A 24,090-nucleotide genomic window follows, 5' to 3' on the forward strand; every position below is an offset into this window, starting at 1 on the left:
CCTCGCTCGCACCTTCCCACAGTGCCACGACTGAACAGCTCGGCACCCGACCTCAGCCCGACCCCAGGACAAAACTCGGCCAGGGGGTCGAGCAAGCCACCGGCCCGCACCTCGCGCCAGCTTCACATCCGGGACGAGGTCCGGAAAACCCTCCCTTCCGGTTCCCAAGACCCCCGCACCGGAAGTGAGTCACCGTGCCAGCACCTAAGATGGCGTCCCGGCCTTCCGCCGCCGCGGTCGACGGAGGGAAAAGTAGGTGGGAAAGTGGAAGTTGCCCGCTTGGGTCATGGCGGCCGTCGGGGGCGTGGTTTCCGGCGGCCCGCTCCTGCGAGTCGCCGCCGCTTAGAGCGCAGCAGGCATCGGCTGACAGGAGCTCTAAGATCTCCAGATCGCGGCGGCTGGAGCCGGGGCGAGGCGGCTGGCCTCCAGCTCGTGTCCCCGCGTCCCCGGCCCGCGAGGTTTCAGGGCCGCGCTGGGGCATGGAAGAAGGGAAGATGGACGAGAATGAATGGGGTTATCACGGTGAAGGCAACAAGAGCCTGGTGGTGGCCCACGCGCAGGTGAGCGGCTGGCTGACGGGCGGCGCGATTCCGGGCCCTGGACCCCTGCTCACACCCCTGCACCTTCCTGGTCCGGATCGGTTCTCCGTAAACCCTTCCAAGTCGTTTTCTGTGAACCCCAAAATATCCGCCTCGGCTGCATCCCTCCGTCCCCTTCCCGGTACCCCAACCCCTGCCGGTCCCCCTTCCCTTCTAGGAACTGCCCTTCGCCGTTCTCGGTCCCTGCGCTCCCTCCCACGCCCTGTGGGCGCTGCGTGTCCTCGAGCCGTGCAGCCTCCGCCGGGTGCTCATCTTACTGCCAGGCCGCGGTGGGTCAGAGGGTGACCAGGGCCCGAGCGCTCTTTGGGGAGAAGTGCCCGCTGATGCTGTCATTGCAGCCTGGAGCTCAACCTGCAAGGAAATGCTCCTTTTCTCCTTGCTCGCCTTTGAAAATCGTTTGGAATTTAAAACGGTCCCCCCACCCCCACCCCGTCTTAATTCAACGAGAATGGGAGTTTCATAAACCGCACTTAACTCCCAAAGGAGGTGAATCCAGGCAGACCAGCCTCTGGATTTGTGTGCAGTCCCCCCCCCCCCTCTCTGAGGTCTTAGTATCTGATATCACCTGACAAGAATGTGGTGGGCTGGGGGACTAGAAGGTAGGGGTGGGGTGAGGGTTAGAACTTGGGAGTTAGCGGCCCCAAGGAGCTGGGATGACTCCCAGTTTTGCCAGTGCCTGGCAGAAGATCACTGACTGCGTTTGGAGAGTGAAGCCAGGAGCTGCATGCGCTTTGTGGAATTGCCGGAAAGATTACTTGCTCAAGAGCTGGAAAGTTCCTTCTGGCAAGAGGTGAACTGTCATCTCTCATTCCCTTGGACACATCAAGCAAGCAAAACTGAGAGAAGTCAAGGCTCTGCCCCAGTCCCTCAGCTGTTTTGGGATTTTTCGGCAAGTGGAGTTGGTTCTCCAGATGTAGTGTAAGCTCTAAACACCCTGGCCCGCACATTCTGCCTGGTGCTAATTGCACATAAGCATGATTGGGGAATTAAAGAACTGAGGCCACAGGTTCTTTTCATGATCCCCGGGTGACTTGATAATAGACAGGACTGTCCTCTTAAGTTTCAAAAGCAGTAACAGATGGAGCAAGTTGAGATTGGAGTGAAAGGACACCCAGGTTGGAGAGGGTGGAGATCTCATTAAGCTACCTCTAGCACGTGGACACTCCCTCCCCTGCCCCCAACAGACTTATTCCAAATTGGTGTCTCTAGCAGTCTGGAAATTCCCTTGCTGCATAGCTCCAATGGTTTTGGTTGTTTCTTTTTAGCTTTTACCTTTTTAAATCCTTCAGCCATCAAGCTGTCTTAGATCCATGTTATTCATTCTTCATTTTCATTATTATTAATTTTGTAGGCCTCAAGCATGTTAAACAAGTGTTCTACCACTGAGTGACATTCCCTCCTAGACTTTATTATTTTGAGCTTTTTTTTTTTTTCCATGCAGGTGATCCAAGACTGTAAGTGGGTCACACACTTTCTGAATCCCATTGAGTAAACATTTGTTCCTTGATCTTAAATCTAAATTTGCTTTTCTAGGCTCATTCCCTGCTTGGTGGTGGTTTCAGTTAATATTCTAAGTTGAAGGTTATCGCTACAAATGTCTCATAGGGAAATGTTTCCTACCAGTTAAGGCTGGACTGTCCTGTAACTGATGTAGATGAACTGAATTGTGCTGAATCTCGAGTAGCCTGGAGAAGCTTTTGTGCTTTGAGCATGGTTGCCATCTCTGCCCTGCTGGTGTGTTGGCTCAGACTGTGGACTGAGGGAGAGCGTGAGCCCTGGAAGGCAGCTTTTTGGGGCCTGTTGTGATCAAGGACAGGAGGTGTTTGCTAGAGGAATCGAGTGAGGTGGGGGAGAGAGGACTGCAGGACTTCCTGCTTCTTTGGGTGCTGAGCATGTCACCCTTCTCTGAAAGCAGGTGCACCCCTGCTGAGCTTCCCAAACCTGTCTCCTGGTCCAAGAGAAGGGGAGGCTGTTGCCAAGTCTCTCCAGGCAAAGTCACTTTCTCTGAGGGGGCACCAGAAGTTCTCAGAGTTGAAAGGCCCCCGTAAAGGCTCATCAACCCTCCCTCCTCTGCCGTGTGAGGGCCCAATGTGCGTAGATACAGGCATCCTAGGGCCTATCCTGCGGGAGCTGGGGCTACGGGAGAGAATGTCTGCACTGTCACTGGCCAGCAGCTCTGGAAGGAACTTGGTGATGTTCTTTTTGCCATACAGAATGAAAGTGAAAAAGTGCATCCTATGGCGTACAAGACTGGGCCTGGAGTTGGACAGGTATATGGGGCTCTTGGGATGGGCAGGCAGGTGAATCCCAGGCCAGCCCATATAGAAGAGTTGTATCAGGTAGCAGTCACTTTCCCCACACTTCCCATCCTCACAGGCAGCCCAAGGGGTCTGGACAGTTCCATTGTTACTTGTCTGCCCAAGTTCTGCCTTGGTTTAGGACAGCTATGCATTGTGTCCATTTTCAGGGTCACTACCTTAAGAGTCCTCCGCCCACCTTTGACAGGCTTGCCAGGGTGTCAGCAGCCAATCACCGTACTGTATGGAGTCCCAGGCCATGGACTTGTAGAGGGCTCTTGAGTGGGGTCATTGCTTCATTTGGGCTCAGACTTGTCTGTGCAGCCTGAGGGCCCAGTACTTGAGCTAGCAACTGCTTGGTAGGTCAGTCATGCCTGTGGCCTCCCTCCATGCCACTGCAGCTGACCTTCTCTCCTGAGGTAATCTATCTGCTCTTGCCTCTTTCACCTGTGACTTGCTGCTTTTGGCTCAGAGTCTGGTCTACTGAAGGTCATTTTACATTTGCTTTGCCATTTAATCTCTTAGGTGTTCAGGGCATTGAGCCTTGGGTTGCCTTGGCCTTGGGATACCTGAGAAGACAGTACCCACTCCTATTTCTAAGCTCTTGTGTTTTCCTTATTGACAGAGGTAACATGAAAGTCTTTGACATTTAACAGGCCTGCCAACAAACATTTATCAAGAGCATGAAAAGAACTGCTCATTTCCTTTTCTGACCTTTCTGAGATTCTGAGGAGAGCTTCATCCCATGACTTCTACAAATTATGTTGGTGCTTAGGGTGTTGGCCAAGCATTAGGGTCCACCTCACTGTTTCTATTCTCATCTTGTATTTTAGGATTTGTGGTCTGTAGATTTTTTTTTTGCAATAAAGCATTGTTTTAATATCAAAATTTATATAGTTGTGATAGTTATTTGTAGTGAATGGATTAAGTAGATTAGGCTTTATCCCAGTTTAATATGAGGAAATGTGTACAATGTTAAATGGAAAAAGGAAATTGCAAAACATGCAGTGTCATTGTAGTTCCAAATCATCGAAAGAAAATGCACGTCAAAGCCAGGCGTGGTGGCGCACGCCTTTAATCCCAGCACTCGGGAGGCAGAGATAGGAGGATTGCCATGAGTTCGAGGCCACCCTGAGACTCCATAGTGAATTCCAGGTCAGCCTGGGCTAGAGTGAGACCCTACCTTGAAAAAAAAACCAAAAAAACAAAACAAAAAAAAAGAAAATGCACATCAGTGGGCCAGGTGTGGTGGTGCACACCTTCAATCCCAGCACTGGGGAGGCAGAGGATGGAGGATCACTGTGAGTTCAAGGCCACCCTGAGACTACAGAGTGAATTCCAGGTCAGCCTGGACTAGAGTGAAACCCTCCCTTGAAAAAACAACAAAAAAAATTTTTTTTCCTAGGGCTTGAAAGATGGCTTAGTGGTTAAGTTGCTTGCCTGCAAAGCCAAAGGGCCCAGGTTCAATTCCAGGACCCACGTAAAACAGATATACAAGGTAGCTCATGCACCTGGAGTTCATTTGTAGCTGCTGGAGGCCCTGGCGTGCCCATTCTCTCTCGCTGTTTGCTTGCTTCTTTCTTTCTTTCTTCCCTCCTTCCTTCCTTCCTTCCTTCCTTCCTTCCTTCCTTCCTTCCTTCCTTCCTTCCTTCCTTCCTTCCTTCTCTCTCTCATAAATAAAAATGAAATATTAAAAAATATTTTCCTAAATTTGTATTGTAGTTAGTAAAAGGGGCTATGGGTGTATTTCAATGGTAGAGCTTACATTTAGAGTGCTTGAGGCTCCCTGTTTGTTTTCCACACCAAAAAGGGGGGACAAAAAAAAGTAATTTTAAAAAGTTTGTATTCCTTGATGTAGTATATAATTAAATAGAAGATAACTAGAATTGAAAATAAAGGTCTCATACACAAAGATGTCCATTAAGAATTATTTATAATGTCTAGGGTAGGCGGAACCCAGTGAGTACTATAGCAGTTATGCTTTGTGGAGATGCTGGAAGCATAAGAGTTGGTGCCTTCCATTTTTTTTTTTCCAGCCACATTGTAATGGGGTGCTAGGGGCTCAGGAAAGCCCTTGAACCTTAAACCCTAGGTCCTTGTTTACTTTTAATCAAAGAACTGAATAAAATAAGACTGAGAAGGATAATGATTATATTTATTGAGGAAAGTGCAGAGCCAAGGGAAGGCACCCACGTGGCTTGAGAAGCCATGTGGAGGGCTTGGGAAAGCCATGGAGAGAGAAAAGAAAGTTTAAAGGGCCCCTGCCACATGTTGAGCAGGAGGAGGTAAAGCGCCCACCCGTGTGGAGAGTAAGGCCCAGGGGGCTCTCCCCTTGGCTGAGGAGGGACTCCCCAGCAGCTGGGAACTCAGGAGAGGCCAGGCAGCACCTAGAGCGTGCCCTGCAAATGTATTTCTAACCTTATGGTGGTGAGCCCTACCTTCCTGCTCAGGTGAGCCAGAGGGGAAGCTGGTTGGTTAGGGCCAGGGACTGTCTCAGGAAGAGGCTAGCCGTGACACCAAGGAGCTGAACTTGACCAACCCCAATGTTTAAATGTTACCAGGAGGGGCCCAGGTTGTTTGTGGGAAAACAGGTCTAGGGAACCAGGCAAGAGATAAGAAGTCAGATCATCCTTTGATTTTTGGCAAGTGCAGACTATGCTTCCTAACTGCCTAAAAGAGCTACCTGGAATTCATGATGTAGTCTTAGGGCGGCCTTGACCTCACAGTGATCCTCCTACCTCTGCCTCCCAAGTGCTGGGATTAAAGGCGTGCCCCACCACACCCGGCTTGTTCTTCAGTTTTAACCTGAAATTTTTCACTTGTTTAAAGAGTCTGAACTTTCTTCTACCACTGGCATCTTTTTATTTTAAAAATATTTTTATTTTTAGAGTGGAGGGGATGGTATGGGGTGTGCCAGGGCTTCTTGCCACAGCAGATGAACTCCAGATGCATGCACCACTTTGTGCTTCTAGCTTTACGTGGGTACTGGGGATCAAACCTAGGCTGTCAGGCTTTGCAAGCAAGAGCTTTAAGAGCTGAGTCATCTCCCCAAGCTACTGGCATCTTTTTAGAGACATGGTTTTACATTTTTTTTTGATACTTTTATTTATTTATTTGCAAGCAGAGAGACAAGAGAGACAGAATGAGCACACTAAGGCCTATAGCCGCTGCGGATGAATTCCGGATGCATGCGCCACTTGGTGCACGTGGGTACTGGGCAATCGGACCCCAGGTTAACTGTTACGCTTTGCAAGCAGGTGCCTTAACCATTGAGCCTTCTCTCCAGCCCTCATGTTCTACATTTGAGATCCTCGGTGGTCTTTCAGATCGCTGCTGTTGTGCTCATCATCACATATTCCGTGAGTACAGTTTGGAGGGACTTTCTCCAGGCTTGCTTGTGCTTCTCTGACTAGCTGTGGCCTCTGTGAACTCTGCCTCCTTTTCACAGGTAGTCAGGCTTGCTATGCCTTTAGGGGCTGCCCTGCCCTGTCTCCATAACTCTCCTGGGGCTCTCAGGGTTACAACATCAGTATGCGATACATTCCTTCGCTTTGTGACCTCCTTGGTGTTTTCACACCTGTGTGCTCTTCGGTCTTGTAGGGATGGCTGAGTGGTTGAGCTAAAGCTGTCAAAATTTTGGGAGGAAGGTGTTGGCCAGGTTGGGCAAGATGCCAGCACCTGCTGCCTGGCCTTTGTGTGTTGCCTGCAGAGCTTGGGCTCCCTTCTGATGTCATGGCTTTGGCCTGCCTTGTTCTCTGAGGCTCTGAGCTGCTGAAGCTGATCTGCACTGTTGGGGGTTAGTTCCTCCAGTCTCGGCAGCCTGCTTAGTGGACCCCTGAGTCCTGTGAGTCCTGAAGATGTGTTTTTGGTTGTGTCACAAAGATCAGTGACTTGGCATCCGTTGCCTCTGGTGACTGGCAGACCATGGTGGCTTCCTTGTGTGTTGGGAATCTGTGTGGAGGTTGGCCTCATGAGACACACTTGGGATCCCCCACACCTTGCTGGGAGTCAGAAGCTGGGCTGAGCGCTGTTTCTGGAACCCGGGGCCACATCCTCAGAGGTGAAGCTGTCCCCCTCAACGGTGAGCCTGGCCTTAGCTTCCTGGGGTCTTTCGGTGTCCCTTTCTGGATTATGTCCTCCCTGTGCTGGAAGCGCCAACTTGGTTAAGGACAACTGACTTAAAGTGGGTGACTCATTTCACCCCCAGGAGTGCCCTTTGGTGGCAGGACAGCTTCTCCATGCTCATCTTTCCTGAAAGGCCTTACTTGTACCCAGATACCCAGTTTGGATCGTAAATGTCCCCCTAAAGCCAAGTATTAAAGTCTTGGTCTCCATCTGTTATTGCTACTGGAGGAGGTGGGACCTTGAGAGGTAAGGACTGGTAGCAGGAATTTAGGTCAGTGGAGACTTGTCCTTGAAGAGGACGTTGGGATCTCAGCCTTTTCTTCCTGCTCACCCTCCTTCCCTGCTGCTGTGAGGTGAACAGGTTTCCACCGTGATGCTCAGGGCCAAGTGCTGAAACCTGTGACGTGATGAACCCAAACAAGCCTTTCCTCCTCCCAGCTGATCTTCTCAGACACCCCTGGGCTTCACATCTGCTGCTGTTCTTTTTAAGGTATTGGTTCTCTGGGGCCTTTTATCAATAATTATTCAATTATTGCTTCTTTTTCTTGCCCAGCAAATACAGGCCATTAGAAGTGAATGTCACCCTGCATCTCTGTGTTTAGAAAATGCCTTCTGGTAACAATTTTTGGTGTACTTCCTTCTAGCCTTTGCCTGTGTTGGGCAGTTAGAAATCCTTGCTGGTGCTTTGGATTCCTGCAGTCCGGGCTCCTCCTCCACTCACTGTGTTACTCTGCGAATGAGAGCTGGGGTGAGGTTGGTTTTTCGCTTGTTCCATGCTAGCTGCTTGCGTGAGTGTTGCTGGGCCCTGTTGTGGGCCTTGTCTCTCGATGGCCTCTACCTTACACTTCCTGTAACCACCCATCAGCCAGTCCAGACAGGTTGGGGGAGGCACCGGTAGTTCGGTTTCAGGTGACAGGTGGGTAGAGAAAGCCTACTTTCCCTTATAATGGACACACGGCTTCACTGAGATTGTCTCACTTGGTCATGGTTTGTGCTCCCTGATGGGGAGGGAGAGACTTGCTATGGGAAGGCTGAGCCATGCAAATGGGTATGGGGTGGTCCAGCTATGGCACCCACTGGGAATGGGAACTCTGTAAGGCGCCGGGGAGGGAGACTGGGCTTGCTGGTGCATACCTGTTGTCCACATGTACCCAGCTTCTTGGGAGGCTGAGGCAGGACGATCACTTGAGTGCAGGAGCTTGAGGCCAGTCTGGGCACTTAAATTGACTTAAAAAAGACTTAAATTGGTAGGTATGGTGGCTCACGTCTATGATACCAACACTCGGGATTCTGAAGTAGGAGGATTGCTCTGAGTTTGAGGCCAGCTTGGGTTATAGAGTGAGTTCCAGGTTAGCCTGTGCTAGACTGAGACTCTGTCTCAAAAAAACCAGCACAGGGGCCAGAGGAATGGCTTCACAGTTAAGGCGCTTGCCTACAAAGCCAACGGACCCATGTTAGCCAGATGCACAAGGCGACACATGCATCTGAAGTTCATTTGCAGTGGCTAAAGGCCCTGGCATGCCCATTTTCTCTTTCTCTCATTCATAAATAAATAAAATAAAATTCAGTTTAAAAAAAAAACAGCAAAGGGGCTGGAGAGATGGCTTAGCGGCTAAGGGTCTTTGTTGCGCCTTAGGGGATTTTTTTTTTTCTTTCCCCTAGGTGGGGTCTCATTCTTCTAGCCCGGGCTGTCCTGGAAAATCACTGTGTATTCTCAGGGTGGCCTCTGACTCACAGCAGTTCTCCTACCTCTACCTGGGATTAAACGTGTGTACTACCACGCCTGGTTCTTAGGTATGTTTTGTTCTGGAACACTTTTTTTTTTTTTTTTTTTTGAGGTAGGGTCTCCCTCTAGCCCAGGCTGACCTGGAATTCACTATGTAGTCTCAGGGTGGCTTTGAACTCATGGTGATCCTCCTACCTCAGCCTCCTGAGTACTGGGATTAAAGGCGTGTGCCACCACATTCAGCCTAGATTTTGGAGAGATAGTGTGTGTGTAAGTAAGTATGGGCATGCCAGGGCCTCCTGTCATTGTAAATGAATTACAGACATATGCACCACTTTATGCATTTGACTTTATGTGGGTACTGGGGAATCCAGGCCATCAGGTTTTGCAAATAAGTGTCTTTAACCACTGAGCAATCTCTCCAGCCCTAGATTTTGTATGTTTATTTTTTTGGTTTTCTGAGGTAGTGTCTCACTCTAGCCCAGGCTGACCTGGAATTCACTATGTAGTCTCAGGATGGCCTCGAACTCATGGCGATCCTCCTGCCTCTGCCTCCTGAATGCTGGGGTTAAAGGCTCGTGCCATGCCTAGCTAGATTATGTATTTTTGAGACAGTCTTGCTAAAAATCTTTAATGTAAAATTGAGCTGAGCATGGTGACCCACACTTTTGATCATGGTACATGGGTGGTGGGGGAAGGAGGATAACAAATTTGAGGTGAGCCTGGGCTACATGGTGAAACTCTGAGAAAACAAAACAGCAATTACTTCTTGGCCTTTTGGTTAAGATGAAATGTAAAAAACAAAGCAAAGAAAAATTGAAATATAAAAATACAGCAGCATACAGAAAAGTACTCAGGTCATTAGAGTTTAGTTTGTTACAAGGTAAATGGGCTTCTAATCTCATGACAAGTTCCTTTTAGAACTTTTAAAAAAAATTTTTTTTGTTCACTTATTTATTTATTTGAGAGCGACAGACACAGAGAGACAGATACAGAGAGAGAGAGAATGGGCACGTCAGGGCTTCCAGCTGCTGCAAATGAACTCCAGATGCGTGTATCCCCTTGTGCATCTGGCTAATGTGGGTCCTGGGGAATCGAGCCTCGAACTGGGGTCCTTAGACTTCATGGGCAAACACTTAATCGCTAAGCCATCTCTCCAGCCCCCCTTCTAGAACTTTTATAAAGGGTCACTTCCCTTCCTGAGAAGTGGGCATCAGGGGTCAGTCTTCTCTGATGCTTGAACTCTATGCAAATAGACACATACATGTATGTTTACATGTGTCATGATAGTGGGCTCATTGGATTTGACTCTTCAGCACCTGCACATAGAGCAAAGTGTAACTGGACACTTCTCTGTGCTTGCTCACCTACCTTCTTTTCTTTTTTTAAAAATCATATTTTTATTCATTTATTTATTAGAGAGAGGGAGAGAGAATGGGCGCGCCAGGGCCTCCAGCCACTGCAAACAAACTCCAGATGCATGCGGCACCTTGTGCGTCTGGCTTACATGGGTTCTAGAGAATTGAACCTGGGTCCTTAGGCTTTGCAGACGAGTGCCTTAACTGTAAGCCATCTCTCCAGCCCTGACTTTTTTTTTTTTTTTCCTTGAAAACCACTAGAGTATTTATGGCTTGCAAAGTGTCCATCTACATCCCGCCATAGCTGAACATTGTATTGGAAATTATAAGCAGAGCTGCCTTCTTTCCTTCAGATAAATACCTGGAGTCAGTGGGTCAAAGGCCACAGATTTGCTGGCTGCCCTGTGGCCCGTGCCTCTTGGAAGTGGCTCCGTCTTCATCCCTTCTTGCTGTCGTCCTGGCCCTTTGTCCACAGCTGCTGACCCTTACACCTGGGTTCTGGGCTAGTACTAACCAGACTTTGTCTTATTTTCCAACAGCGCTGTGTAGTGCTGCGTTTTCTGAAGTTTCCTCCCAATAGGAAGAAGGTAAGATGGAGGGGGGAGGATGGGTGTGCTGCCTGGTCAGTTTAAGAAGTTTAAGAAGCCTTGGATTGTTCCCCAGGGCAGAGTTTAGTATTACTTTTTTTTTTTTTTGCATGTGTGTTTTGTGCTAGGGATTGAACCTGAGCCTGGTCTATGCTAGCCAAGCATTCTGCCATTGAGTTACTTCCTCAGCTGGCCTGTGCTCAAGTGTTAATGCTAGCTGTAGAGATTTAAGGAAGACAAGCATTTGATGTGAAAAGTGGTGGGCCCTCGTTCCTGACCTGAGAACCAGCAGGCCCCCTGTTGCACTGTGTCATCACGCGTCACCCGCTGGACGTTACCATGGTGCTGAGCAGGAGCTAGCCTGGCTGATGGGCCCGCCTCTGAATCCCAGGACCAGGTTTCAGCTTTGCCATGCTGCGCTCCCAAGTATCTATTGCCTCGGTTTCCCTGTCTGTGGAATCTTGTGTGTGAAAAGAGTGTGTGACACCTGGTAGACAGTCTGTTGTGTTGGAAGTCACAGTGGGCAAGGTCAGGCGGCACGTCATTGTTGCCATGGACCACCAGCAGAAGAGTTACTGCGCGGTGCTCCAGCAAGCGTGTTGTCCAGTCCTTTAACATTGTGACATGGCATTGTCACCTTAAAGTTCACTACCTGTGGACCGTGCCATCGAATTACAAAAAAAATTGCAGAAACAATTCCATAATGTTTTAACTAAGTGCCCGGGACTCTGTGTTGCCTGGGAGTTGGACACGTCATGTGGAAACTTCTTCACCCTGGTTACGACTGCTGGAACTTCCTCCTGCGAGAGCCAGAGGCTGTGGGGACAGGGGGGAGGGGGTGGGTGGAGCCCATTTGAAGTGATGGTGTCCAGGGCACTGGATTGATTATTCATTGTCTCATTAGGGCCTTCAGGAGACAATGGGTCAAGTGTCTAAGGGCAGAAGTCATAGGGAACGTTAATGGATATAGAGGTGGCAGGGGGCGCCTCAGGGTGCTTGTGTTCTAGAGGCGCAGTGGGTGGGGGGGGAGTTGGAGTGTTGCCATCAGGTGGGGCACAAGTGAGAGTTGAAGATAGGGTGGGCAGGTGAAGGGCACCGGGAGAGGCCTCAACACCCTATGGCTCTTGCCTCAGCTGCTGAGAAATGGCTGAAGGCAGTTTGTTTATCCAGTGTGTCTGGTGAGTCCATCCTCTGTCCCATCTCTGTGCGCGGTGGTACAGCGCACCCCCCACAGCCACCTTGCTTACGCTGGCCTGACTGAGGCAGTGTCCTCCTGGGTGGCCTTTGTTTCATGTGTCTGTGAGTGGCACAATGTGATCCTCTGCTTTATCATGTGGTCATTCTTTTGTTGCCCAGATTGGCTTTTTTTTTTTTTTTTTTTTTTTTTAAATCAGTGGCTGTGCAGAGCTGAATAGGGCCACTGGATGTGTTCTGGGCTTTTCTGTCAGGCCACATTCTGATTTGATATGCTTGTAGGAGCCACGAGACATCTGCAGATGCTTTTTCTGTGCAGGGCACCACTGGTTATGGGTTGTGGGTTCTCCAGGGCTCCTGCTGTCCGATCAGGACCCCGTGAGCACAGCCGGACCTTCCGCAGCCCTTGTTCTCTGGGAGCATCCCACCTCGTACCACCGTTTACCTCTTGGGCTTTTACCTTGGTGGATTGAGGGACATGGAAATGATTTCTTGTCTTAGTGGGAGAAAACATTTGATTTTACAAGTTAAGTATAAATACCTGATCGGAACCCTCTTGCAAAGGGTGTCTAAGCCAGCGGCTCAGAGGGTGCTTGGGGTGGTGGTGGTACTGGGTGGAGATGGGAGGAGGAAAGGGCAGGGTGCGGTGGCTGGGGAGGCGGAGCACACTGTGAGGTCGGCCCTGGAGGCCGTAGAACTCTGCTCTGCCCCCACGTCAAGGGCTGCTGCCCGGATTGTGGCTCCAACGCTGCCCACGCTTGGGATGGGCTTCTTTTGCCAGGGGTCTGACCGGAGGTCCATCCTGTGTTTATCTTTTGCAGACCTCAGAAGAGATATTCGAGCATTTGCAGAACATAGTGGACTTTGGCAAAAATGTCATGAAAGAGTTTTTGGGGGAGAATTATGTTCACTGTGGGGTAAGTGACTTATTTACATCTCAGTTCATGGGCAGGTTCTGTATTGACAGTACTAACGTCTGAGTCATCCTTTGTGCTCAACGATAGCCCTCATGCAGTGAGAATCTCCGGCGTGTCTCACCTGCACTGCCGTGCTGCAGCCTCAAGTCCCACTTTCCAGCTGAAAACTGTGAGGCCAGAGAGAACCCTGCCCACCTCCACCCAGTGCTGCTAGAGGCTCCTCCTTGGCAAGGGTTCTCCTGTGAGTGACCAGACATCCTTGAGCCAGGAGGGATCGCTTTGGCTATGTTCCTGAGGGTTAGGGAACAACTTGGGCCCCACCCCGGGGCCCTTCATGGAGGAGGCACATGGGTGTGAGTGTGGGGTTACTGTGGACCATACCCCGTGTGAGCTCCAGCTGTCCATTTAATTTTAAAAAGCTGGGATTTAGAAGAGAACAAGCACTGAAAACTGTTGGTTTTGCTATCTAGTATTAGGGGATGTTTGGAGGTCTTGAGAGTCCCTTTAGGAAGATTCCTGCAGTTCTTCCCCAGTGTATGAACCTTGGATGGTGTTTGTGTCGACTGGTATTCTCCTTAAGAAAGGAATGTTTCCTGGTGTGGTAGCACACACCTTTAATCCCAGGACTCAGGAGGCAGAGGTAGGAGGATTGCTGTGAGTTCAAGGTCACTTTGAGACTACATCGTGAATTCCAGGTCAGCCTGACACTGGTGCTTGTTGGTTGAGGTGGTGAGGTTGGATGAGGAGATCGCAGTGGTAGAAGGTTGTGGGTCCCTTGTGAGGGAGGGGCAGGATAAGGAATGTCTGGCAATGCCTGTGGGTTTGGTTGTTTGTGCTTGGTCACAGTAAAGAAATGTGCAGTGTTGCGCTCAGGCCCCACGGTCACCTGTACCTCCTCATTAAGCTACCAGGGTGACAGAGAACCATCTTTCCCTCAGGTGAGCATGATCTGTGGCTCCTGGGCAGCTTCACTGACAGGGCTGTGCAGACCCAGCCGCAAGAAGGCAAGGTAGAACCCTCAAGAGAGAGGGCCTTTTACAATTGTCCCCTGCAACGAGGCTACTCTTGGAGGTCCTTTCTGACTCAGTCCTTTGTCATAGCTCCAACAGGAGCATCTTACAGGCCTGAACTGCCTCTTCCCAGGTGAGTGCCTGGTGAAGGGCCTGGTTGTCACAGTGTTGAGGTCAGGCAGGTGGTAGACCATTTAGCCTTAAAGGGGATGCCAACTGTAGACGTCTTATTTGACTTGAAGCAAGCCTATCTTCAGCATAACATCTATAACTTAAAGTTTAGCAGAATCCCGGGTCTGCTCCTGGCTGGATGGCTGTGGACTTGGGCAGGCAGTTGGCAGGTGGTAACAGGGAGGTCACCTGAGGCCTGTGCACTGCTGTAAGTCTGTCTTTTGTGATGAGGTCTCAGTGGAGCTCTTGTTTGTTCTTCCTTTTTTTTTTTTCTTTGTCAACTTCTTATTTCAAAATAGTTTCAGATGTGTAGAAAAAGAGCAGAAGCAGTCCAGAGAGTCCCCACAGGTCCTCTTCCCGTTCCCAGAAGTTAGCACAGTACAAGCACCAAACAGGAGGCTCCCGGATAGCCAGCCACCTCTGATGTGCAGACCTAACTCCAGTCTTTTTTTAATTGCCAACTTCCATAATTGTAAACAATATCCCATGGTAATTCCCTCCCTCCTCTCACTTTCCCCTGTGAAACTCCACTCTCCATCATATCCCCCCTTCAATCAGTCTCTCTTTTATTTTGATGTCATGATCATTTCTTCGTATTATGATGGTCCTGTGTAGTAGTGTCAGGCACTGTGAGGTCACGGATATCCATGACATTTTGTGTCTGGAGGAGCATGTTGTAAGGAGTCCTACCCTTCCTTTGGCTCTTACATTCTTTCCGCCACCTCTTCTGCAATGGACCCTGAACCATGGAAGGTGTGATTGAGATATTTTAGTGCTGAGCACTCCTCTGTCACTTCTTTTCAGCACCATGGTGCCTTCTGAGTCATCCCAAGGTCACTGCCATCTGAAAGGAGAAGGTTCTCTACCAAAAGTGAGAGTAGCATGAATATATGGGTATGAACATTAAGAGAAGTGCTTACCGGGCAGTTTGGTGAGCATAGTATATACATTTAGCCAGATAGCGGCAGATGTTACACCCCTAGGGCTCATGACTACTCCTGTTGTCAGTTTTCAGTATCAGGTACATATTCCTTCCCATGGAGTGGGCTCCAGTCAAATTAGAGGGTGGTTGGTTCTCCATAACAGAAGTGCCATTTGGACTGGCTAGCCAAATATAAGGCTTGCAGTGTTCACTGTTGGGTTTGTACTGCATGCAGTATGGCATTTTCCAGCTTTCTGCCAGCTGGTCTACATGGAGGAGGTTTTCAGCTTAGCTCTAGCAGGGTTTCTCAGTGACCTTGCAGCCCAAGTATATGGAGTCTTCAGCAATAGGGTCTTACCATCTATTCCTGGTGGGAAACCAAGTGTTGCAGTCAGGTTTGCATGGCTGGTAGAAATCACCCAACCAAGAGCAGCTTGTGGGAAAAAAGAGGTTTATTTTGGCTTACAGGCTCGAGGGGAAGCTCCACGATGGCAGGGGGAAATGATGGCATGAGCAGAGGGTGGACATCACCTCCTGGTCAACATAAGGTGGACAATAGCAACTGGAGAGTGTGCCAAACACTGGCTTGGGGAAACTGACTATAATACCCATAAACCCCCGCCAACAATACACTCCCTCTAGGAGGTGTTAACTCCCAAATCTCTACCAGCTAGGAACCTAGCATTCAGAACACCTAAGTTTATGGGGGACACCTGAATCAAATCACACCAAGGGTCTCAGCAAAGTTGTCGTTCTTACATGTGTAGACCGGGATATGTTTCTGTCCCTTTGTATATTTTTGAAAAAAAAAATTTTTTTAAAAATTTGAAGCAGGATCTCACTCTAGCCTAGACTGACCTAAAACTCACTGTAGTCCAGGCTGGCCTTGAATTCATGGTAACCCTTCTACCACAGCTTCTTGAGTGCTGGGGTTAAGTGTGTCCCACCATACCTGGCTTGGTTTCTTTTAAGTGGAACAAGAACTTAAACTTCTTTTTTTAAAAATTTTTTTTGTTCATTTTTTATTTATTTATTTGAGAGCAACAGACCCAGAGAGAAAGACAGATAGAGGGAGAGGGAAAGAATGGGCGCGCCAGGGCTTCCAGCCACTGCAAATGAACTCCAGACACGTGCGCCCCCTTGTGCATCTGGCTAACGTGGGACCTGGGGAACCGAGCCTTAGGCTTCACAGGCAAGTGCTTAACCGCGAAGCCATCTCTCCAGCCCTAAACTTTTTTCTTTTAATTTTTTTGTTACTTTTATTTATTTACTTGAGAGCGATAGAAAGAGGCAGGGAGAGAGAGAGAGAGAGAGAGAGAGGATGGGCACATGGGCACGCCAGGACCTCCAGCCACTGCAAACGAACTCCAGACGCATGCGGCTCCTTGTGCATCTGGCTAACGTGGGTCCTGGGGAATCGAGCCTCGAACCAGAGTCCTTGGACTTCACAGGCAAGCACTTATCTGCTAAGCCATCTCTCCAGCCCAAGAGCTTAAACTTTTATTTTAGTAAAGTAGCCCTAGTTTAGAATTTTTTACTATTTGCATGCATTTCCTGCTCTTTTCCTATGTTTCTCCACACTGTTTATGATAAGTGTTTTAGTATCTCACCTTCTACCAGCTTTGGTAATAATGAAAGCACACAGGGAAGCTGGCACAACACGCAGGGGTAGGTGGCTGCATGGAAAAGGCTGGTCTTGCTCCGGGGGTGGAGAGGGACGGGCAGTGCTCTTGTTGTAGGCAGCTGTCCTTGTTCCTTTTGGGCTTTTCCTGAAGTCTCAATTCTGTTACCCTGGGAACATGAAAGGACAGGGATGACAGTGGGCAACATGGCTTTTGTCAATTCCTTCCCACTTGGGAAATTGCCAAGAAACAGCCTAGTGGAGAGAAGTGTGGGTCATCAGCCACATTAGTTCTCTGGTTGATGCACTTGGTGCGTCTGCTCTCACAGATGGTCCCATCAGACCCTGAGCTGCTGCTCAGATGGGATTGGGAGATGCTCCTTGAAGTCAGAGAAGGGCTTTCACATGCCTAAGAACTGCTGGGCGCCCTTGTGCCACGTCCACAGATGCTGCAAGACCAGGAGGGACTCTGGTGGGAGGCACCGCTGGTGTGGCATGGATCCTGGTTGGCTGTGAGGAGAGCCAGCTACCTTGAGTACATTGGCACATCAGTGCCTCTGTTTAACCTCTACACATTCTGAAAAGACTAGATGAGTTTTTATTGCCCAAATCCACGAACTGCATTGTTTTAAGCTGTAATTTATTATTTTTTTATTGTGGTAAAATACACATAATGTGAAAGTCACCACTTGAACTGTGTTTAGATATATAGTTCTGTATTGTACAATCCATGCATATCATGTGTTTTCTTATAGGAAGTTGTTCAGCTGCCTTTAGAGTTTGTGAAACAGCTGTGTTTAAAGATACAGTCTGAAAGACCAGGTAAGGATGTCTTAAGAAGATTCTGTATTTATTTATTTATTTGAGGCAGGGTTGTACTCTAGCCCAACCCACTCTTCAGCCCAAGACTGGTCTTGTACTCATGGTAATTGCTCTGCCTCAGCTTCCTGATGTCTAGGATTAAAAATGTGCATTACCTGGGCTGGAGAGATGGCTTAGTGGTTAAGCGTTTTCCTGTGAAGCCTAAAGGACCCCTGTTCGAGGCTCGATTCCCCAGGACCCACGTTAGCCAGATGCACAAGGGGGCGCACGCGTCTGGAGTTTGTTTGCAGTGGCTGGAAGCCCTGGTGCGCCCATTCCCTCTCTTTCTGTCTCTGTCTCTCCCTCTCTCTCTGTCACTCTCAAATAAAGAAATAAAAATGAAAAAAAAATATTTAAAAAAAAGTGCATTACCTGCCTAGCTATTTTGCAGTTTTAAAAGAGTTTGAGATAATTACCCAGATTAGATATGTACAGGCAGTTTGCAGCAGTTCCATTGCCTGACATTTTATTATCACTATACCCTGTACCTCTCTTTCTGTGCTTTGCTGACTTTGCTGGATAGAACCAAATTAAAATCCTCTCCCATCACTGAGTAAATGTATGTGCACGTGTTGATTGTGGAAATGTCTTCTAGCACAGTGTCAGATATTGATAGTTCACTATAAAATTCCTTTCTGATCTTTTAATTTAGTTTTTAAAATTTTTTTTGTTTTATTTTTATTCACTTATTTGACAGTGACAAAGAAAGAGGTGGGGGGGGGAAGAGGGGGAGGGAGAGGGAATGAATGGGTGCACCAGGGCCTCTAGTCACTGCAAACGAATTCCAGATACTTGCGCCCCCTTGTGCATCTGGCTAACGTGGGTCCTGGGGAACCGAGCCTTGAACTAGGGTCCTTAGGCTTCACAGGCAAGTGGTTAATTGCTATGCCACTTCTCCAGCCCCCTTCTGATTTTTTTAAAACTGAAATTTTTTTTTTTATTATTGACAACTCCCATAATTACAGACAATAGACCATGGTAATCCCCCCCCAACTCCATCATATCCCCTCCCCCTTCCTCAGTCTCTCTTTTATTTCAGTGTCATCATCTTTTCCACCTATTATGATGGTCTTGTGTAGGTAGTGCCAGGTGCTGCAAGGTCGTGGATATCCAGGCCGTTTTGTGTCTGGAAGAGAACATTGTAAGGAGTCCTACTGTTGCAGTCTGGTTCACATCGCTGGTAGAAATCACCCAACCAAAAGCAGCTTCTGGGAAAAAGAGGTTTGTTTCAGCTTATAGGCTCGAGAGGAAGCTCCACGATGGCAGGGGAAAACGATGGCATGATCAGAGGGTGGACATCACCCCCTGGCCAACATAAGGTGGACAATAGCAACAGAGAGTGTGCCAAACACTGACATGGGGAAACTGGCTATAACATCAATAAGCCTGCCCCCAATAATACACTCCTTCTAGGAAGCATTAATTCCAAAATCTCCTTCAGCTGGGAGCCTAGCATTCAGAACACCTAAGTTTATGGGGGATACCACATTCCACCCCTGGCCCCCATAAACTTATATCCGTACATGATGTAAAATACAATGCATTCAGTTCAACTTTAAAAGTCCCCATGGTTTTTATCAATCCCAATGATGTTCAAATGTCCTCATAATCTAAGATCTTTTAATTGAGCCATAATACCAAAAAATAACCTCAAAAAACCCATAATGGCACAGAATTAACATTCACACTGCAAAAGATGGCATTGGGCATAGCAAAGAAACATTCAGCCAATACAAGATTTAAAGCAACTAGGGCAAGCATCAGACTCTGTAACTTCAAGTCCAACAAACCTAGCCAGTGACAAATCTCCAAGTCCGATAATTCTAACCAGCAACAAGTCTCTGGCATTCCAATTCCGCCCCTCCAGCTAGGCTACTCACAGTCCTGGGAAACTTCATTGGGGCCGACAGCTCCTTAGAAGCCGTCTCGTGGTCCCATCATCTCCACTGTGTCTCTACTGCTATCCACGGTTCATCCTCATGGCCCCATGGGGTCTCTATGCAGGCAACCAGCAAACCCGCTTCACACTGCCCATGGCCATTTCCAAAACACAAGACCGTGTTGCAAACTCAATGACCCTCTTTCCAGCATTTCTTGTACTCCACAATACCAGGTAGGGTGCCAATTTGTTAATCCAAGGGGGGAATAAAGAAGACTTTGAAGAACAGGACTCCTTGAACACTCAGGCCCCTTCAAAAGAGTCTACTTTCCTCCTGTTGCCCCAGTGCAGGTCAATTAGCCCAATCTCAAAGGTTGTACTTTCTCAATTGCAGCTGAACGGGCAGCAGTTTTGGCCTAAAGATTTCTTTCTGTGCCATATCCCTCTGCTCACACCAGTTCATTTCTACTCAGGGCAACCCTGCACAGCTTCTCAGGACACAGGCATAACAGCAAGCTTTTCACACAAACTACTAGTCAAGCAAAGCTCTTTCTCACCCTCATAAGCCAAACCTCACAGTCTATAGTTCTTACTGCATTCAGGCCTTTCAACTCTAACCAGAGTAGCCCATCAAGCTGTACTTATAGCATGGCAAAGCATCTCTTAGGCCAAGGTTTCAAATCCTTCCACATTCCTCTTGAAAATCAGTTCCGGAAGGCCAAAGCCACACAGTCAGGTGTCTAGCAGCAATGCCACTCCTGTTACCACTTGACTGTTGCAGTCAGGTTCACATTGCTAGTAGAAATCACCCAACCAAGAGCAGCTTCTGGGACAAAGAGGTTTGTTTGGGTTTATAGGCTTGAGGGGAAGCTCCACGATGGCAGGGGAAATGATGGCATGATGAGAGGTGGAGGGGCTCCGTGCAGGTCAGAGCTCCAATCCTCAAGTCTATGGAGGTGGACCGAGGCCGGCCCCAGGGTTCTGCCCCGGCTACTTACGCCTCTCCACACCCACATATCATTTTATGGTCATGGTTGAAGACAATGACATGAACCATGCCGCCCCTCCGAGTCACTATTGGAAGAAGGCTTGCTGTGTAAAAGGGAAGTCGATCCCCAGGTGCTGGAAGCCAGCGTTGTTTGGCTCTGTCCACACCGGCTTCCAGCCGAGCAGTGCTGAGAAATGTGGGTGTTCCAAGTATCAGGAATGTCTAAGGTTTGAGAGGAAGGAAGGGACTGCAGCTTCCTTCCTCTCCAAGTTCCTGGGACAACAGTCATGGAATGGAGGGCCATTTTGATGGCCACTCTCACTTCTGGTTATCTATCACACATTTTAATTTTTTTTATTTATTTATTTGAGAGCGACAGACATAGAGAGAAAGACAGATAGAGGGAGAGAGAGAGAGAATGGGTGCGCCAGGGCCTCCAGCCTCTGCAAACGAACTCCAGACGTGTGCGCCCCCTTGTGCATCTGGCTAACGTGGGACCTGGGGAACTGAGCCTTGAACTGGGGTCCTTAGGCTTCACAGGCAAGCGCTTAACCGCTAAGCCATCTCTCCAGCCCGTATCATACATTTTAAATTCCTCAGTGTCATATTCAGGGTTGAAAATTGGTTAGAAGCACCTCAGATGACACGTTTATACTCATTTATTACAGAGTAGGGGTGAGGATGAAACCAGCCAAGAGAAGAGGCTGCCTTGGGACAGTCCCAGGTATGTCCTCCCTCAGTGGCAGCATTTACTTGCTCAGTGACTGCTCATGACAGCATACGCTGATTTCTGTCATCAGAAAGATTATGGAGCCTCAGAGTCATTATGCTGCTGAGCACCAACCTGGCAGGCTCAGCTTTTAGCCCTGTGGAAATGTGAGCATGTGACCCAAGGCCTGTAGTAAACTCCTTCATTCTAGGCTTGATTGAGCTCAGCGACCTCCCTCAGCAGACCTGAGGCTGGCCTGTCTTAGGACCCTCCCCCACAGTGTCTACAGGGCTCACTGTTTCTTGTACTGACTCTCAGGTGTAATCCTTGCTCTGTCTTCCAGAGTCTCGTTGTGACAAGGACTTGGACACGCTCAGTGGTTATGCAATGTGCCTTCCCAACTTAACCAGACTTCAGACCTACCACTTTGCAGAGCACCGGCCGATTCTGTGCGTAGAGATCAAGGTGAACTTTCATGGAGGGACAACGATATGGGTAAAGGGACAGGTTGAACTCAGGCTGAGTCTACTGCCTTGAGTATGTGTTCAGCCTTCTCAGGAACTGGTTTCTCTGTCTCTCAGAGCTGTCCCTCCTACAGCTGCCAGAACTTGGATTAGGTTCCTTCCTGGGTGCTGACAATGGGGAAACCCACTGCATACACTGGCTGGAAAAGCCTTGTTTGAAGGCAACCAGGAGGAAGTGTGTTGGGTCCCCCTCACCTTGTTTTCCTAAGAGAGCATTTCACAGTCTTGTCTTGGCCATGTGTCCACTGCTCACTGCATTGAAAACCCAGGCCTGAGGTACCTTTTAGACTGTGGACTGCTTCCTGTGCAGGAGGGACTTTCCCAGAGGCACAGAGGCTCTTAATCCTGGCTAATACTCCTGAGGTCCTGTAAGAGTTGGAGAAGGCTCCAGACCCTTTGTCTCAGTTGCCCATGTTGAGAGCAATTGCCTAACCATCCCAGAAAACCTCCTCATATGCATGACCATTGCCTATCTTCTTGCTCCCCTCCCTGAGACAGTGACCCCTGAGGAATGCCCTTGGCCCAGGCGCTTATGTCTTGTGATCCTGGACAGGGGTGGGGTGAGGGCCGATGTTGTGCGTCCCCAGTCGCATTCTCTAGCATGCTGAGCACAGGCCTTGTGTGTTGTGTGTGCTGAGAGGATGCAGCTTTTAGAAGGCAGCTGGGTTCCCTGTTGCTCTGAGCCTAGCAACTATCAGATTGGCACCTTCCAGCCCATCCATGAGCACTAGTGGGAACAATGGCCTGCTTCTTTGAGCTGGGAGCCCTGGGCCCATCTCCACTCCTTCCATCCTGCCATTTGTGTTCCGTAAAGAAAGTACAAAGCTGCTCTGTATCGTGTTTGCCACACAGCCAGAGTCTCCACCAGTCTTCCCAGTGAGAGGGCTGGTCTTGGGTTCCTGTTTAATATGGTGTGATGAGGAGAGCACCAATCCTTTGGGAGATAAAAATAAAAATGAAAGGGTTGGGCTGGAGAGATGACTTAGTGATTAAGGCACTTGCCTATGAAGCCTAGGGACCCAGGTTTGATTCCCTAGAACCCACGTAAGACAGATGCACAAGGTGGTGTATGTGTCTGGAGTGTGTTTGCAGTGACAGGCTCTGGTGCGCCTGTTCTCTATCTGTGAACCCCTCAAATAAATAAATATGCTATCTTTTAAAAAATGAAAGGGTTTATTTGACCCTTGACCATCATCTCATAGTTGTATATATATTTAAAAGTATGTGATTTCTCCCTAAATATTTTTTCCTTGTTTATTTTTACAGCCAAAATGTGGGTTTATTCCTTTCTCTAGTGATGTTACCCACGAGATGAAGCATAGGGTGTGTCGTTACTGCATGCACCAGCACCTCAAGGTGAGAGGAATGACAACCTGGCTGCCAGAAGGCAGACCATAGTATGTCTGAGCCTCAGGTGAAGCCACTCAGTTATCAGAAAATTAAAAGAAAATGTAGATCTTTCCTATTGACTTTTCACTTCACAAGTAGCTCATGTTCACTTCTTAAATTGTTTTCATTTTATGTTATTTGCAAGCAAAGAGACAGAATTGGCATGCCAAGGCATCTAGCCACTGCAGATGAACTCCAGATGCATGCACTACTTTGTGCGTCTGGCTTTACGTGGATACTGGGGAATAGAACTTGGAGTCATTTGGGCTTATCGGCATGCTCCTTAACCACTGGGCCATCTCTCCAGCCCCTCATGTTCACAAAAAAAAAAAAAAAAAAAAAAAAAGTTTTAGAGAGAGGGAGAAAGGACACACACAGGGAGAATTGGCTCACATAGGTACTGCAATTGAACTCCAGTCACTTTTGCCACCCACTGGGCATATGTGACCTTGCACTTGCCTCACCTTTGTGCGCCTGGCTAGCGTGGGATCTGGAGAGTCGAATGTGGGTCCTTAGGCTTCACAGGCAAGCACCTTAACTGCTAAGCCATCTCTCCAGTCCCTCATGTTCACTTTTTAAAAAAGATAAGCTTTACAGACTGTTATGATTCCTGTTCTGTATCACATAATATAATTTATAATTATAATAATGTAACATATTACTAAATGTGGATTTGTAGTCTCTTAACATGGTTGTGCAATCACTACAAGAAGAAAATTACACGAGGCAGAAGAGTAGTCACAGTCGTAGGCAGAAAGTAAAATGGTGGGCCGGAGAGATTGTGTAGCAGTGAAGGCACTTGCAAAGCCGAAGGGCTCAGGCTTGATTCCCTAGTACCCAGCACCAGGAAGTGCGTGTGCCTGGAGTTTGTTTGTAATGGCAAGGGGCCCTTGGTGTGCCCATTATGTCTCTATCTGCTTCTCTCTCTCTCTCTCTCAAGTAAATAAATATAAAAAATGTTTTTTTAAAAAGAAAGTAAGATGGTGTTCAGGGCTAGGGGAAAGAAGTTGTTCTTTAATAGGTACAAGATTTCATTTTTACCAGGTGAAAAAAGTTTTGGAACTGAATGATGGTGATGTTTGCACAGTAATGTGAATGAGCGGTACTTAATGCCACTGAACTAACTGTATTGGGTTCTTGAACATGTTTTGTCAATTTCTGGAGTTCTATAATTCTAATAAGTTTAGCTAGTTTTTCTCACCTAAAAACTATA

General features: G+C 48.3%; 1 protein-coding gene across 1 annotated transcript in view; it reads left to right on the forward strand.

The window, feature by feature from the left end:
- The first annotated feature begins 343 nt into the window (after window positions 1-343).
- The window catches only part of Ippk (inositol-pentakisphosphate 2-kinase), a 55,451-nt gene continuing 31,704 nt past the window's right edge, over window positions 344-24,090 (forward strand). Inside the window, exons 1-6 of the mRNA XM_004652302.2 lie at window positions 344-560; window positions 10,645-10,692; window positions 12,708-12,803; window positions 17,283-17,349; window positions 21,308-21,429; window positions 22,755-22,844. Coding sequence (XP_004652359.2) covers window positions 480-560; window positions 10,645-10,692; window positions 12,708-12,803; window positions 17,283-17,349; window positions 21,308-21,429; window positions 22,755-22,844 — 504 coding nt within the window. The 5' untranslated portion in view covers window positions 344-479. The remainder of the gene's footprint in view (window positions 561-10,644; window positions 10,693-12,707; window positions 12,804-17,282; window positions 17,350-21,307; window positions 21,430-22,754; window positions 22,845-24,090) is intronic.

This window comes from Jaculus jaculus, chromosome 11, assembly GCF_020740685.1.
Source record: "Jaculus jaculus isolate mJacJac1 chromosome 11, mJacJac1.mat.Y.cur, whole genome shotgun sequence".
In the NCBI taxonomy this organism is placed as follows: domain Eukaryota; kingdom Metazoa; phylum Chordata; class Mammalia; order Rodentia; family Dipodidae; genus Jaculus; species Jaculus jaculus.